Consider the following 17,168-nt stretch of genomic DNA (forward strand, 5'->3'; position numbering starts at 1 on the left):
ATTCACTTCTATTGGGAGGGGAGGAGCATCGATGGGGTCTAGGGCGGGGCCAGGGGTGTGGCCTGTGGCAGAAGGGGTGGGGCCTGGTTGAGGGCGGGAGGGGGCGTGGCTACGCCCCCATTCACTTGTATGGGGAGTGGGCGGGGCTTAGACCGGAAGTGAACGCTGATTGGCTGCTGTCATCCTTATCTCACCTGTCAATCAGTTTGATTGATCGTGTACCCATTATACTACTTCTGAGCTTACCCCTTCATTAGATGCCGACATGATTTCTGACACATATTTGTATATTTATAAAGCAGTTTCATATTTAACAATACCCATTGTTACAGGATTGTACTGAGATGGTAGTGGTGGGTTTCATAATGAATGATGAATTTATCTCAGGGGAGGGTCTAATGAACCTGGCATAATTTTGGGAGAAAGAGTAAGGCTAACTTAGGGTATTCAATACTCTTGTACCAGCTCTACCCATAACACAAAGCCCTTAATACCACACTGGCACCAACCTGCAAGGGTCAGAAGGTGGAAGTAGCCTCATGCTGCTCTTGCATGGTCCTACGAGGGCTGGATAAAGGTAGAGATGTGCGTGCATTGGCCTGCATGGGCCAGAACGAGGAAGCAGCATGCGACTGCCCTCCCATCAGCCAACAAGGAGTAAAGCTGCAGCAGCATCAGAATAATGGGGGCAGGAGAGATGGAGGAGACTGCTGGGTGAAAGTGCCCCTGGCTGAGTCTGATCCTAGTCTCTCCAATTCACTGCTAATCCCTCATAGCACTCACATTGTGTGAAAGGGAATTTCCTGCTGGAGTCCATTGGGAGTTCTATGCACAGGGAGCATCTCGATGCATCAGACCCGTGGCACTCAGTATAATTCAAACAATTTCTGTATTGTTCTGGCACATTTTCTTGGTCTTTGCAGCATTTGTTAAATGTCATCACGTGTCACCTGTGTGCATTTTTGGGAATGGGGAGAGGCGAGCGTTCCTAATGAAGCATCTTCTACATTTATTGCATGAGAATTGTCTCTCTCGGGGCAGGGTCTCCATATGAGTTTCTGCAGACCTTGATCAGAATGAATCTCCTTTGTAAGCCAGGGTTTATTGGGGATGATCTCATGTCTCCCCTGCGTGAATTTTCATGTCTTCTGTGAGAATGTTTTATTACACTCATTATATGAAAAAGGTCTCTCATCTGTTAAAACTTTCCTGTTTGAGATTAATGTAAACTTAGCAAGGAAGCTTTTCTTCCACTTAGGACTCCAGTGTGGACGTTCTGGTGTGGTGAGAGCGCAGACTCCCTAATGTAAATTTTCCACATTTGGTACATGAGAAGGGTCTTTATCCTGTGTGGATTTTCGGGTGTTGGGAGAGGTCTGCCGTAGTAAGGAAACATTTTTCACACTCGCCGTGCATATATTGCAAGTTTGGCGCATGCGCTGCTGTGAAAATCTACCCCTAAGTGTATGTTTAGCATGAAAGCTTTACCCACACGGAGGTCATGTAAATGGTTTCTAGGGGGGCAAATGGATTTTCTGGTGTTTTGAGAGATTTTGCTTCCTAATAAAGGACCTTCCATATTTAATCCATGAGAATGGCCTTTCTTATGTGTGAGTTTTCATGTGTGTTGTGAGATGAACCTTCTGCATGAAGCTTTTATTACATTCAATGCATGAGAATAGTCACTCCCCTGTGTGGATTCTCATGTGTTTTGTGAGGGATGCCTTCACAGGGAAGCTTTTATTACATTCAGTACATGAGAATGGTCGCTCCCCTGTGTGGATTCTCATGTGTTTTGTGAGGTTACCTTTCACAGTGAAACTTTTATTACATTCAGTACATGAGAATGGTCGCTCCCCTGTGTGGATTCTCATGTGTTTTGTGAGGGAACTCTTCCGGGTGAAGCTTTTATTACATTCACTACATGAGAATGGTCGCTCCCCTGTGTGGCTTCTCATGTGTGTTGTGAGGGCATCCTTCTCAGGGAATCTTTTATTACATTCAGTACATGAAAATGGTCGCTCCCCTGTGTGGATTTTCATGTGTTTTGTGAGTGCACCCTTCTCAGGGAATCTTTTATTACATTCAGTACATGAGAATGGTCGCACCCCTGTGTGGATTCTCATGTGTTTTGTGAGTGCACCCTTCTCAGGGAATCTTTTATTACATTCAGTACATGAGAATGGTCGCACCCCTGTGTGGATTCTCATGTGTTTTGTGAGGGTATTCTTCTCAGGGAATCTTTTATTACATTCAGTACATGAGAATGGTTGCTCCGCTGTGTGGATTCTCATGTGTTTTGTGAGTGCACCCTTCTCAGGGAATCTTTTATTACATTCAGTACATGAGAATGGTCGTTCCCCTGTGTGGATTCTCATGTGTTTTGTGAGGGAACACTTCTGGGTGAAGCTTTTATTACATTCACTACATGAGAATGGTCGCTCCCCTGTGTGGATTCTCATGTGGCTTGTGAGCACATCCTTCACAGAGAAGCTTTTGTTACATTCCGTACATGAGAATGGTCGCTCCCCTGTGTGGATTCTCATGTGTCTTGTGAGGTCACCCCGTCCCATGAAGCTTTTGTTACATTCCGTACATGAGAATGGTCGCTCCCCTGTGTGGATTCTCATGTGTCTTGTGAGGTCACCCCGTCCCATGAAGCTTTTATTACATTCCGTACATGAGAATGGTTTCTCACCGGTGTGGAGTTTCTGGTGTGGGGAGAAGTATTTGCTAATGTAACGTTTTCCACATTCAGTACAGGAGAATGGTCTCTCACCTGGGTGGATGCCCTGGTGTAACATTAGCTTATCCTTACGACGGAAGCTTTTCCCACATTCAGCGCAGGTAAATGGTTTTTTTCCAATATGGAGTTGATGGTGATGTGTGAGGTTTTTCTTCCTAATAAAACATTTTCCACATTTAGTGCAAGAGAAGGATCTCCCTCCAGTGTGGATTTTGTGATGTAAGGTTAGGTTATACTTACTAATTAAACTTTGCCTCCAGTCACGGCAGAAGAGGGTTTGCTCTGTTTTATGTATGTTTAGGTGCACTTTTAGATTTTTCTTCTGACTGAAGCTTTTCCCACATTTATTGCAAAGAAATAATGGTTGGAGTGGGTGGGATTTCTGGTGCAATATTAAATGTGATTCCTCACCAAAGCTTTTACCACAGTAGTCACACGGTAAGCATTTCTCCTCCCTCTGTTGAAGGTCAGAAGCCTTTTGATCACTGTTATTGCTCTGGAAGGGGCACTCTGTGCTCCCGTGTCTCTGCTGCTCAGGGATGACTTTGACCTCCATCTCACATGCAGTGACTCCCTCCCGTGAGTCTCCTGTCAGCTCTCCCTGCTTCTTCTTAGACTCCTGCTGACTATTCCTTGTGTTTCTCCTCTCAGTCCCCTGTGAAACATTCTCAAAGACATTTCCTGATTCTCTTGGGATCAGTCCTGCTTCCATAGGATGTTCTTCTTGATTCTCCTCTTTTATGTGCTGTGTGACCTCATCACTTGCTGGTGATAGAAGAAGACATTAATCATGCATTAGTCACCATACAAATGGATCTGTGTTTCTGATCCTATACTCACTGTTCTGGCAGTGTCACACAGTGACAGAGCAGCGCATTTCTGACCAACCACTGGTGACCATGAAAAACTTCTAACAATGGGGTTTACACCAAAAGCCTTATGAGATGAGCTCCTAAATACGTATAACCTAGAGGAGAGGAGAAAGGGGGAGATAGGATAGAGACACTTACATTCCTGAAAGGTAATAATGCTCAAGAAGTAAATGTCTTTTGAATGGAAAATAATTTGTAGAGCAAAGTTCCAAGGGGGGAGACTAGGAATAATATCAAGAGATATTTTTTGGTCACAGAGTGTGGTGGATGCCTGGAATTAGCTCATGGAAGTGTTGGAGATGAAAACTGTAACAGAATATAAAAAATAACAGCAGGATAAACAGAAGAGAGAGAGAAGATGGAGAGAATGAGAGAAGAGGTCAGGAATGTAGGTGAGCTTGCTGGAAACAGCAGATACTCCATAGATAAAACCTGAGAGGGAGAGAAGAGGGAGGAGAGTGGGGGGTAGGATAAGCTTGGAGGGGAAGAATGAGAGTTACCACAGAGGGAGAGGACTGAGATTGATATTCAGAGAAGGGCAGGTATGATGACAGTAAAGACAGTGAGATTCTCTTAGGGTGAGAGGAAGAAAACTTTGTAAAGCAATGGACAAGGCAAAAGACAGAATGGCCGAGGAGGTGGAGAATATGGGAGGCTGAGAGGGCACCTGATGTTCCCAATGGACAGAAGTGGGGAATAAGATTGGGTAGGGTTAGCATCAGGAAGGGGAAGGAGAATGGATCCATAGGTAGGGGAGAAGGGAAAAATGGCCATGAGACAGCTAGAAGTATGCAGACAAGCTGAAACCTCCCTATTATATCAGTGCAAGGCTAAGTATGTCACGGAGTAAAGACAGTCATGAAGCAAGCTCAGACCTCTTGTATCCTGCTGTTCATATTCAGCTAATTGTAAAACAAGAATGCACGCGACCGTACGTGCACGTGGGAGCGAGTGAGCAAAGATACGCTGGAGTTTTAAATCACGTGCACAAGTATGTGTATATGATGTAAAATACGCCTAGCATGTGTACTCAAGCAGATGTAAAGCACATTCCTTCCTTAAGAATTTGTCGGCTTTAACGCATGCAGGGAAGAGGATTTTAAAACCTGCTCAGGTTAAAGCCATTCCCAGTTTTACCCATTAGCCCACCAGTTTGCCCAGTCTATCTCAGGGTTATCCAGACCCTTCTAGTTCTTCATCCTGCACTCCCCCCAGTTGAGCAAGACCCCTCACCCTGTCGTGTTAGTCCTAAAAAGTGATTTCTGCAGATTTAAACCTCATCAGGAGCAGCAGGAAATATATGCAGCTAACAGTGCGCCACGAGCAGCGGCCGCCGGATTTACACACTTAACTTCTTTCCCCGCCCCTTTTTAGCACGAGCAAGTAATTAGCTGCCTCTGAAATTCATGACGCTCACGTGCGGCCACGTATTCATCTTTTAGTGCAAGTAACGCTTTTAAAATTTGGCCCATTCAGTTCTGTATCCGAGCAGGTGGGATCAGTAGTCCTGGGCCTGCTGCTGAGGGCTCAGTAAAGTCCCTTGAGAAACTTTGTGGATGCTCCCCAGCAAGTGCCTCATGTAAGACATCTGAGATAAATTCCTAGACTGCCTCGCAGGGGCCGTCTCACATGAGAAGATCCAAACACCCAATCTCAGGTGCCAGCTCAGACCCAGAGCAATGCTTGAGCTGGAGTCAGGAGAAAGGTCACAGACGACCTTCAGTAAATCAGCCCCTGTGACTGATAAAGATTCAGATAACGCAATCCTTACCCAGGGAGATCAGGGTCTCATAATTCTCCTTCATCACCTCCCTGTAAAGCTCCTTCTGCCCTTCATCTAAATACCCCCACTCCTCCTGGGAGAAAGAGACAGAGATGTCCTCAAACGTCACCGGCACCTGAAACACAAACCAGAAACACTCAGTGACACGTGGAGGGGCTCAGCGTGCATTAGATCTCAGCTGGATTTATCCTCCTGTTTTATCATGGAGGAGGGGATACCAGGACCCCTCTTCCCCAGGAAATGCCAGATTTGTTCCCTCTGTGTTGCCCCTAGAAATCAGTTTCCTCCATAGACCCCAGGGTTTTCAAACTGGAAAAATATTCTCTAATACCAGAGACAGAGAATATGAAATGTCATTGCGTGGATAAATCACATTATAATAAAAAGGAAGCTATAAGAGCATTATCCAGAACATCAGGTTCTATTCCATCAGGAGGACTCACTGTGCTAAATCCTAACAGAGCAGGAAGAGTTTGGTGTTCTGGGCAGTGACATTTCTCCCATTGTGATGTACTAATTCTGTATTCAGGGGTGTTGCAAACCATGGGCACACAGGGATCGTGCCCCAAATCTCAAACAGCTGTTTGGTTTCCTTCTCTGCAGGGAAAAGGAAAGGAGAAATTACACTTACCTGATAATTTCCTTTCTTCTGCAATCAGGCAGGTCAATCCACACAAATGGGTTATGCACCTCTACCAGCAGGTGGAGACAGAGCAAAAGCTGATGGCACAGACCTATAGCCCTGTCCCGACATCAGCCTGCAAGTATTCTCTGGAAAAGCCAAACTGTGGACAAACTGATTATTCTTGAATATAACCACTTATGCTTCCAACCAAGTGAGAACACTGAGCTCAGTCGAGCTGGTCATGACACTTACCAGTCCTCAAACGAGTAACAGATATAACACTCGTCGTTTGTACCTAAAGGACAAACTGAAAGCAAGACGGCAGCCGAGGATGGACGGTGGATCAGCCTGCCTTCCTTAGAGGGAAAGACATTTTTTTATTTTAATTTTATCAGGTAAGTAGGAATTTCTGCTTCCTGTTCACTCAGGCAGGCCAATCCACACCAGTGGGATGTACCAAAACTGCCCAGGGACCCAGCAACATCGCACATGCTAAGGCTGGTGTCCTCTTGTGCACAAATGATCAAGCAGAATGCCTGGAAAGGTGCGTAAGGACGACCACTGATGACTTCCAAAATTCAATAACTGACTATAGTTGCCTGCGCCACTGGCTCACCCTGTTTACCTCCACCATGGAGCATAGTTGACCAGACTTACTGAGAGGAATAATTACCTCCAAGTACTGCATCAGATGCCACTTGACAGCCAGAGCATGCAAGAGACTATATTCACTCTCCTCTGTATTCCTTTCCAGTGTGGCCAGGGAAATAAACAGAGTCAAATAAAATTCTGAAACCAATTTCAGCCAAAAGAAGGTAGAGTCCGAAGCTGTACTACCCTCAGAGTCACAGGCAGGAATGACGCATGGAAAGAAAAAGACTGGAGCTCAGAAACTTGACGTGCTGAGCAGATTACCCCTAGAACAAACAGTCTTCAAGGAAAATACCTTCAAGAAGAAGCTATGTTGCAGTTGAAAAGGTAGGACTTGAAAGGAATCCACAATCAGATTAAGTTACCATAAGGACACTGGTAGCCACAAGGGAGGACGAAGATGCTTAACTTCCTTCAAGAACCGAGATACATCCAAACAGGGAGACAAAAACCCAAGAACTCGGCTCCTATAATAGGTGAGTGCTGCCACTTGAACCTTCAAGGAGTTAAGGTCCAAGCCTTTAAACAATCTGTCCTGAAAAATTTGAAATTATTCAAATTTCCACTTTGGGAGGCTGAGAACCTCGCTCCTCACACAAGGCCTCAAAAACTCGCCCAACTCTCACATAAACCAGAGAAACAGAAATAAAGATATATTTCTTTTTATTTTAGCCTGATGCAAAGTGAAAGCACTGCAGCAGAATAACCATGCTTCAATAACTTGAGCCCTCTCAAGGGCCAAAGTGTAAGAGAAAATCGAGCCGGATTGTCATGTAGAATGGGTCCCTACAGCCATACATCCTTCCCGGGTGGTAGCCTAAGAGGTCTGCCCACCAGCAGCTGCTGCAGATCAGTATACCACAGACATTGGGCCCAATCCGTAGCAGGGTTTCTATTGCAATCTTTCAAACAATCATCCCATTCAAATCCAACCCCAACAAAACAGGATCCTCTTTGTTTCGCCTGAGTCTCAGGATTTGAATGATGATAATTTTAGTATGTACGGTGTGAGTGGGGTCAATGACGAAAATGTCCTTTATATTTATTTATTTATTTATAACTTTTATATACCGAGGTTCAATTAACAAGATTAATTATCACTTCGATTTACATTATAACAGCAAAAACAACAGAGACAAGTCTTGTTTTACAATGAACAGGGTGGAATAACCTGGATAAATAACAATGAACAGGGTAGAATAACCTGGAAAAACATAAAATAGGTGCAGAAAGTATAGAGAATTGGGACTGTGTAACTTGGGCAAAAGCAGGGACATTAAATGGGGGGGACGGGGACTATAAAGGCAACAAGTTGGATAGAGTCCTCATGATGTGGATAAGAGCCAAGGCTGAAGTGAGTGGTTATGGGAAGGCTTGTTCGAACAACAAAGTCTTAAGTCTCTTCTTAAAGGTGATTGGTCATCGTTCCAGCCTCAGTTCAGGAGGGAGCAGGTTCCATTGCTTGGGGACCGAGACGGATATAGCTCTCTTGCTGAGGGAGGTCTTGGTGGTAGGTGCTTGAAGAGTGCCTCTCTGGGCCAGTCTAATTGGACGGACCGAGGTGTGGAGTTGCAGAGGTATTGTAAGATCTAGAGGAGTAATATTGTGAATGGCTTTGTGAATGACTGTTAGTAGTTTATGAAGGATTCTGAACTTAATTGGTAGCCAATGAAGATTCTTTAAAATTGGAGTTACATGATCCCTCTTATTGGATTTTGTAAGGATCCTGGCTTGGGCGTTCTGTAGAAGCTGGAGAGGTTTAAGTGAAATATCAGGCAGGCCGTGAAGTAGAGAGTTGCAATAGTCTATTTTGGAAAATATGATGGCTTGTAAAACTGACCAAAAATCATGGAAATGGAGGAGGGGTCTTAGTTGCTGAGTTGTTGATGAAGCCAGAGAAGTTCATTTGGCTGTCTATGATTACCCCGAGGTTTATTACCTTGGGTGAGAAAGTAGGGGACATTGACTATTGAGTGATGTTTAGTGGTACGCTGCCATCTTGTGTGATTAGGATGTATTCTGTTTTTTCAGTGTTGAGTAACAAATTCAGCTTTGAAAGGAGGTTGTTAATGTGGGTGAGGCAGGCATTCCAGTAGAGAAGAGTTTTTTGCAGCGAATCAGTGATCGGTATCAGAATTTGAACATCATCAGCATACAGATAATGAGTAAGTTTCAGCTCGGAGAGTAGATTGCAAAGGGGGAGAAGATAGATATTGAATAGTGTCGGGGATAAAGAAGAACCTTGAGGGACTCCTAGGGAGGAGATGAAAGGGGGGGATTCTTTGCTGTTAATCTTGACTTTGTAACGCCTATTGTAGAGGAAGGATTTGAACCAGTTTAGTAATGTAGTAACTAAACTACATTTAGTAACAGTTTATATGTATTTTAAGTGGTGTAAAGAATTAAATGAGCAATATATTTGAGGTTTGTAAAATTTTCTAATAAATATACAGTGTGAAATAAATGATACATTATTGCTTTTTGTGAAATATTTAGTTGGAAGTGTTTCCTTAGGTTTTGAGATTAATTGGGTTTAGGAAACAAGATATACCTTCTGTTATTTATTTAATGTTTTTTTTATATCCCAGTGTTCGTGTTGACATCATACCAGTTTACATATAACTTATAACAAGAGAGAAAATACATTTAACAGAGGGAATGCAACCAGGTTGGGGAATAGAGGGGCTTAAGATAATAAGGCAACAAGTATTTACAGTATTAACATTTGGCATGCAACACAAATTTACAGTATTTACAGTTGGTGGCTTCTATTCTTTTTTTTCTGGTATAAGGGTGAAAGGGGGTGAGAGGGAGGGAGTGGAAGGGCGGGGGGGGGCTTGGGGGGGTAGTGAGATTCCAGGTACTGCTATGGTAGAGGAAGCGGCTAATCTGGGAAAGCTTGCTTAAAGAGCCATGTTTTTAGCTTTTAATTGAATTTTTGCATACAGGTTTCAAGACGAAGGTCCAGGGGCATAGAATTCCAGAGGGTAGGTCCTGTTATAGAGAAGGCTCACTTTTGTGGATATCAGGTGATAGGTCCTGTGTGGGGGGATGGGTACGGTGCCTTTATAAGCTGCTCTAGTGGGGCGTGAAGGGACGTATAGGCGAAGGGAATTATCGAGCCAGTTCATATTGTCGTTGTGAATGGTTTTATGTATAGTACAGAGTGTCTTGTAGAGCAGCGATTCTCAACCGGTGTCTCGCGACACAGGCGTGTCGCGAGCTCCCGGTCTCTCCCGCTGCTCTTTCTGCCCTGCTGCCGTTGCCGCCGGGCTATCAGCACGTTCAAGCCCAGCAGGAACGGCAGCGATGGTAGAAGAAGCAGTGGCACACGCGGCTGGGCCTTTTCTTCTTCCCGCGCCCCCCCCCCCCCGTGACCCGGAACCGGAAGTGATATGCGGTGCGCGGGAAGGAGAAAGACCGTGCCGCGTGATAAAGTAGCAGCGGCGGCTGCAGCATCGGCCCCCGAGCAATTGAAGCAGCCGGTAATCGAGAAAGGAGACAGCAGCATGAGCCTCCTGCGGCCGATAGGATTCTTCTTTCTTGGCCTGCGGGGTCTGGAGGAGGAGGAGGAGGAGGCTGCTGCAGCTACCATTTCTGCTCGGGGGGGGGGGGGAGTAGAGGAAGTGAGTGAGAGAAAGAGAGAGAAGCAGCCAGCCAGCCTGTGTGTAAGTGAGAGAATGTATTTGATTGAGAGCATGTGTGTGATTGAGAGAAACTGGTCAGAGAGCTGATGTGTGTGTGTGTGAGAGAAAAAGCATGGAAGTGAGAAATCTGGATATGTGAGAAAGCATGGGAGTAAGAAGCCTGGTGTTGCGGGGGTGTGTGTGAAAAAGCATGGGAGTGAGAAGCCTGATTATGTGAGAGAGCATGGGAGTGGGAAGCCTGTGTGTGTGTGCATGCATGAGCGAGAGACTGGTTGGTAAGGTGGCTGTGTGTGTGAGAGAAAGAGACTGGTGTGTGTGAATGTGAGAGAAATAATGAGATTCAGGGAATGAGAAGCCTGTGCAGTGGAGAGCGAGCATGGAAATGAGAGAGAGACTGGTGTGTGTGTGTGTAACAGAGAGAAAGTGATTATGGGAATGAGAAGCCTGTGCATGTGAAGAGAGTGAGAATGGGAGTGAGAAACCTGGGTGTGTGTGAGACACAGCATGGGAGTGAGAAGCCTGTATATCTGAAAGAGAACATGGGAATGGGAAGCTTGTGTGTGTGTATGCATGAGAGAGATCAGGTGACTGGTGTGTGTTTGTGTGTGTCTGTGAGAGAAAAAAAGTGATTATGGGAATGAGAAGCCTGTGCATGTGGAGAGAACAAGCATGGGAGTGAGAGACTGGTGAGTGTGTGTGTGTGAGACAGAGAAAGTGATTATGAGAGTGAGAAGCCCGTATATGTAAGTAGAACACAGGAGTGGGAAGCCTGTGTGTGTGTGTATGGCATGAGAGAAACTGTTCAGGAAGGTGACTGGTGTGTGTGTGTCAAAGACTGGGAGATGATTGGTGTGTGAGAGACAGAAACTGGTCATGGGGGCATGACTGGTATGGTGTGTGTGTGAGAGACATGGGACTAAGGAAGAGGACCATGAGTATAGAGCTTAGGCTCTACTGCTGCTTCTGCTGTGTGCTATGGCCTGCATGGAAGAGGAGTAGGAGAGCTGCTGGAGGGGGTAAGTAAAGGTGGCTTTTTAAGTTTATTTTTCTTGATTGACTGCCATTTTAATTATTTAATATTATGTGATGTGTCTGCTTTTTTTGAAATATTTTATTGTGTTTGGAGAATTTTTAATAGTTTTTATGAGTTTTTAATTGCTGGATGTTATTCTGTTCATAGCTGTTTTGAAACATGTATTCTGCTTATTAGTGTAGTTTTACAATTATTTCTGTGTGGGGATCTATAGCTGCTTGCTAGTTCTGTTTTCCTAATAAGAGGTGTATTGGTTTTTAGGGCCTGATTTAATATTTGTAGTGTTGCCTTTTCATAGATAGGGTTGCTCCTGTTTGAGTGTATTCCATAATACAGGTGTAACTGTGTGCGGATTAGTTTATGTGCATTACTACAGATCCTGGGAGTATGTTAGGTCGGTTCTGTGTCTGTTACGGAGATGAGATATTTTACTAGCATGTAAGCGTTTTATCAGTCTTATTTGTTGTGTTTTCTCAAGAGGACATGCATTGGTGGTAAACTGCTGTCTTTTCATAAGTAGGGCTATTGAGCCTGGAAGTAGAAGGAGTTTGAGTTGCTGTTACTGCGATGACACCAGAACCAGAATATCTTTTTTGTAGGGTGAGTTGTATGGGGAATGTCGTAATTCTGCTTTACATCCATTATTGTGGGTCAGGGGGGTTCCCGTGGATGCAAACTGTGCTTTTACATCTAGCCCCTTGATGATTATGGGTCAGTGTGTCACGCATGTGAGAACCATCTGTCAGGTGTGTCCCGACAGAAAAAAGGTTGAGAACCACTGTTGTAGAGTATACGGTCAGGAATTGGGAGCCAGTGTAGTTCCTTAAGGGTCGGGGTGATGTGATCTGATTTGCGAGAGTTGGTTAGAATTCTGGCTGCTTCATTTTGAAGGATTTGTAATGGTTTAATGGTGGAGGCGGGGAGGCCAAGGAGTAATGAGTTGTAGTAGTCGATTTTTGTGAGGATCGTGGCTAGGAGGACAGTGCGAAAATCGTTGACGTGGAGGAGGGGTTTTAGTTTATTTAAGGACATGGAGTTTGAAAAAGGAGTCTTTTATGGTGGCATTGATACATTTTTTAAAGATAAGTTGGGTATCTATGGTAACTCCAAGGCTTCGTGTGTGTTGAAGGAAGGAGGTTGTAGTTGTGTGTGTGTGGGGGGGGGGGGGGGGGGGGGGGGCGGTGTTCTTGTTAGGAGGGCGATTGGAGATGTTGTGTGGAGAGATGATGATGAGTTCAGTTTTTGTTGTGTTAAGGGCAAGTTGGAGGTTGGTGAGGAGGTGGTTTATTGCGTTAAGGCAGTTCTCCCAGATTTTAATAGGGATTCCTTGATGGGAATGAGAATCTGTACATTGTCCACGAAGATGAAGTGTGGGAGGCAGAGTTCTGTGAGGAGCTGGCAGAGAGGAAGAAGGTAAATGTTAAATAGGGTGGAGGGTAGAGAGGACCCTTGCGGGATGCCTTGGGTGAGTACTTTGGGGGAGGACTCTGAGTTTCCATTTTTGACTATGTAATGTCTGTTGTGTACTGTGTGGAATTTATTATCTTAGTGGTGAAGGGGAAGAGGTTATTGGCTATGCTGGTTGTAATGGTGGTCCAAGAGGAGAAGGCTACATCAGGGTTGGTGAGGTTTCATTTGTGGAGAGAGTTTGTGAGGGCAGCGATTAGGCCATCTTTATTGCAGGGTTTCCTAAATTGTATGCTATTGTTGTGCTTGGATGGGGTTGTAGAGGAGTTCTTTATGGATACGTGTGCTTTTATAAGTGAATGGTCGGACCAGAGAACGGGCGTGCAGCAAGGGGGTTGCTGGGCGAGAATAGAGGAGTTGAAGAGTAAGTTGAGTGAATGTCCTGCTTTGTGTGTTAGGGTGTTGATGAGTTGCTGAAAACCTAGGGCTTTCAAGGAGTTGAGTACTGCTTCGCAAGATGAGGAGGGATGGAGGTCATCTACGTGGAGGTTAAAGTCTCCTAGGATGATAGTAGGGGTGTCTGTATTCAGGTTAACTAATGTATTCAATGAGTGGGGAGGGATTTTGTTCAAGTAGGTTTGGGGAGGCATATTCTAAGCATATTTGTAGCTCTCGGGATTTAAAGAGACCAATTTCTAGTTTGGGTGGGGACTCCGTGCTTAAGTGTTTAATTTAAGATATTTTTCGGCAGCAAGTAGTAGGCCTCTGCCTTTTTTTTTGGGTCTTGGTATAGAGTAGAGGTCATATAGGTGGGTGGGAAGTTGGTTAAGGAGGACTGTGTCAGTAAGTTTTACCAGGTTTCAGTGACTGCACAAATGTCGTGCTTACAGTCGATGAATAGGTCATTAAGGATGGGGGCTTTTTTACAAAGTGATTGTGAGTTGAATAGGATGATGGAGAGTGTGGTTAGGCTGAGTAGTTGTGTGAGAGGGGAGATTGTGATGGATATGAGGGATTTGCGTTGCGTAGTGGGAGTGTTGATGTGGAGCGGTATGTGTTGGAGGGTTCTTTGCTTGAGAATTGGAATGGGGTATGCTGCCATGGTTGTTTGCATGTGGGGGGAGGGGAAGGGGGTTACTTCTTAAGATAAGTAGGGCGGGTAGGGGTAGAGCTTATTGGACAGGCTGTAGTGCGTGGGAAGTCTTTTACTGATCATAACATCCTAGAATGGCAACTGCAGGAACAACAGATGTTCCCTGCGAATGGGAATATGCAGAAATACCTGCAGCAAATCTGGAGACACGAAAATTCCTCCAATTGCACTGCCAGTAATACAGAGCGCAGGGTTTCCAAACAGAAATGAGTCACCCGCAAATGTCGATTGAATCCTTTGCAGGGAGAAATCGTAAAGGCCTCCGGAAGAAAACAAAAACAGACCAAAGTGTAGCCTTCTCTTATTACTTCCCAAAGGCCCGACATGATCTGGACCTACCTCTGAAGTCAGCGAGATAGATGTCTGTCTATCTCTGCCCCAGTAGGTGAGACTGCAGATCTTCACTGTGAAGATCAAGGTGCACCGTTCTGGAGTCCGCATTCTTCAGAGGCTTTCTGGGCCAAAAGTTCGAGACCTCTGAAAAGTCACTCCCCTATAAGGAGGAATACACCGGTAGTCTCTAGCGCAGCCTCTTGCCCCAAAGGGACATGCTGCCTGCTTGATATTCTCTGGCATGAGGGACCTGGGACTCCTCTGATCTAAATGCCATTTTCTCCAACTCACTGCCAATAAGAGAACCCTTAAAGGGTAGCGTCACAAGAGCGGACTTAGAAATTGTCCGCCGGTCTCTCAGGGAGGAGCCAAGATGGCGGCAAGACATTGATAAGACAGGCTAAGAGAGAATTTGAAAAGAAGTTGGCCGTAGAGGCAAAAACTCACAGTAAAATCTTTTTAAAATATATCCAAAGCAGAAAGCCTGTGAGGGAGTCAGTTGGACTGTTAGATGATCGAGGGATTAAAGGGGCACTTAGAGAAGATAAGGCCATCGCGGAAAGATTAAATGATTTCTTTGCTTCGGTGTTTACTGAAGAGGATGTTGAGGAGGTACCCGTAATGGAGAAGGTTTTCATGGGTAATGATTCAGATGGACTGAATCAAATCACGGTGAACCTAGAAGATGTGGTAGGCCTGATTGACAAACTGAAGAGTAGTAAATCACCTGGACTGGATGGTATACACCCCAGAGTTCTGAAGGAACTAAAAAAATGAAATTTCAGACCTATTAGTAAAAATTTGTAACCTATCATTAAAATCATCCATTGTACCTGAAGACTAAAAGATAGCAAATGTAACCCCAATATTTAAAAAGGGCTCCAGGGGCAATCCAGAAAACTACAGACCGGTCAATTTGAGTGAATGGTGCTGTTTCACGGCACTTGTTACAGACCCCGATCTGATCGTTGCAGAAGGCTGCAGAGTGAAATTCCCTTGCGGTCTTACAGATGTTTGACGTGCTCACATATACTTTTGAGGCGATAACATTACAGACAATAGCCCTGCTTCAACTGATTGCCCCTGAGGTAGCTCTGTGAGAAAGAGCGAAACTCGGCCAGGGTCGGGCATCATCTAATAAAGGGCGTTTTCAACTACCGATTCTCTTTGTTTCTATTGGAACTAAAAAAATGAAATTTCAGACCTATTAGTAAAAATTTGTAACCTATCATTAAAATCAGCCATTGTGCCTGAAGACTAGAAGATAGCAAATGTAACCCCAATATTTAAAAAGGGCTCCAGGGGCAATCCGGGAAACTACAGACCGGTTAGCCTGACTTCAGTGCCAGGAAAAATAGTGGAAAGTGTTCTAAACATCAAAATCACAGAACATATAGAAAGACATGGTTTAATGGAACAAAGTCAGCATGGCTTTACCCAAGGCAAGTCTTGCCTCACAAATCTGCTTCACTTTTTTGAAGGAGTTAATAAACATGTGGATAAAGGTGAACCGGTAGATATAGTAAACTTGGATTTTAAGAAGGCATTTGACAAAGTTCCTTATGAGAGGCTTCTAGGAAAAGTAAAAAGTCATGGGATAGGTGGCGATGTCCTTTCGTGGATTGCAAACTGGCTAAAAGACAGGAAACAGAGAGTAGGATTAAATGGACAATTTTCTCAGTGGAAGGGAGTGGACAGTGGAGTGCCTCAGGGATCTGTATTGGGACCCTTACTGTTCAATATATTTATAAATCATCTGGAAAGAAATACGACGAGTGAGATAATCAAATTTGCAGATGACACAAAATTGTTCAGAGTAGTTAAATCACAAGCAGATTGTGATACATTACAGCAGAGCTTTCCAAACTTTTCATGTTGGTGACACACTTTTTAGACAAACATAATTTCGGGACACAGTAATTCAGTCTACTAGCAAACCAGAGGTTAAAGGTTAAACGAACGAAATGTATTTCGACAATTTATGTATGTTTCCTTAAATATATACATAATAAAATGTTTCTCGACACAACCTATCTTGTGAAAACCTTTCATTTATATTAAAAATATATAATATTCCAAGATTAATGTTATTGTTATAATTTATGAATAACAATAATAAAACAACGTTATTGTGTTATTCAATTTACCTCTATAATGAGATATATGAGCTTGATAGGATGAACACAGCTTTTGAATATTTGGTGTTAATAAGAAAGTCCAAAGGGTCTTCTGCATAATTTTAAAAAGCTGGCCAGTTTCACACTATAAAATTATTTGATAGCCTCATTCAACTAATTATATTTGGCTATGAGAGTGAAGTCTGGAATTTATAGGAAGGGACAGAATGTCAATATAAATCCTGCGCCTCCAGTTCTGTAACTCTGTGCATCCACTGAAATTCCCCCAAACAAAGGAGCTTGGATGTTTCCCTTACAGCTCATCATAGTAAAAGATATTTTTAAATGCTGGTGTCACCTCACAGTAACAGCAGCACAAACACCTTCCTCTGCCAGGCACATTGTGAACTAAAATAAAACCTCGCAAAAAAGACACTCAAAATCTATACTGCAGTCCCATTGGAACATAACAGTAATAACACCAAGGACTCAAACAACAATAACCCTACCTGTGAAAAAGCAAGGGTAAATATTACACTGGGTCCTAGAATACCAATACACCACCTACTGAGGAAACAAAACAAACCCGATTGCTATAGATCCCTATGCTAGCAGAATCTCTCATCATGGTCACACACACACAGAGCAGAGACAGACCCTCACCAAATACAGAATACAAAATAAAGGAGCACAAATTAAACAAAAACTGAAATGGAAACCCCAAGAAGCCAGACTCTGTGTATTAACAATGGAAAAACAGAACCACCATTCCTCATAAAACATAAAATCAAGAAACATAAA

General features: G+C 43.9%; 1 protein-coding gene across 1 annotated transcript; it reads right to left on the minus strand.

Moving 5' to 3' along the window:
* Positions 1 to 447: 447 nt before the first annotated feature.
* Positions 448 to 7,812, minus strand: LOC115086006 (gastrula zinc finger protein XlCGF57.1-like). Its single transcript, XM_029592587.1, has 3 exons — positions 5,390 to 7,812; positions 2,144 to 3,511; positions 448 to 509 (listed from the first exon to the last, which is right to left on the minus strand). The coding sequence occupies exons 1-3, from the start codon at positions 5,421 to 5,423 to the stop codon at positions 448 to 450; spliced, it is 1,464 nt and encodes a 487-aa protein (XP_029448447.1). The 5' UTR covers positions 5,424 to 7,812.
* Between the last annotated feature and the right edge of the window lie 9,356 nt (positions 7,813 to 17,168).

This window comes from Rhinatrema bivittatum, chromosome 2 (assembly GCF_901001135.1).
Source record: "Rhinatrema bivittatum chromosome 2, aRhiBiv1.1, whole genome shotgun sequence".
NCBI classification, from domain to species: Eukaryota; Metazoa; Chordata; class Amphibia; order Gymnophiona; family Rhinatrematidae; genus Rhinatrema; species Rhinatrema bivittatum.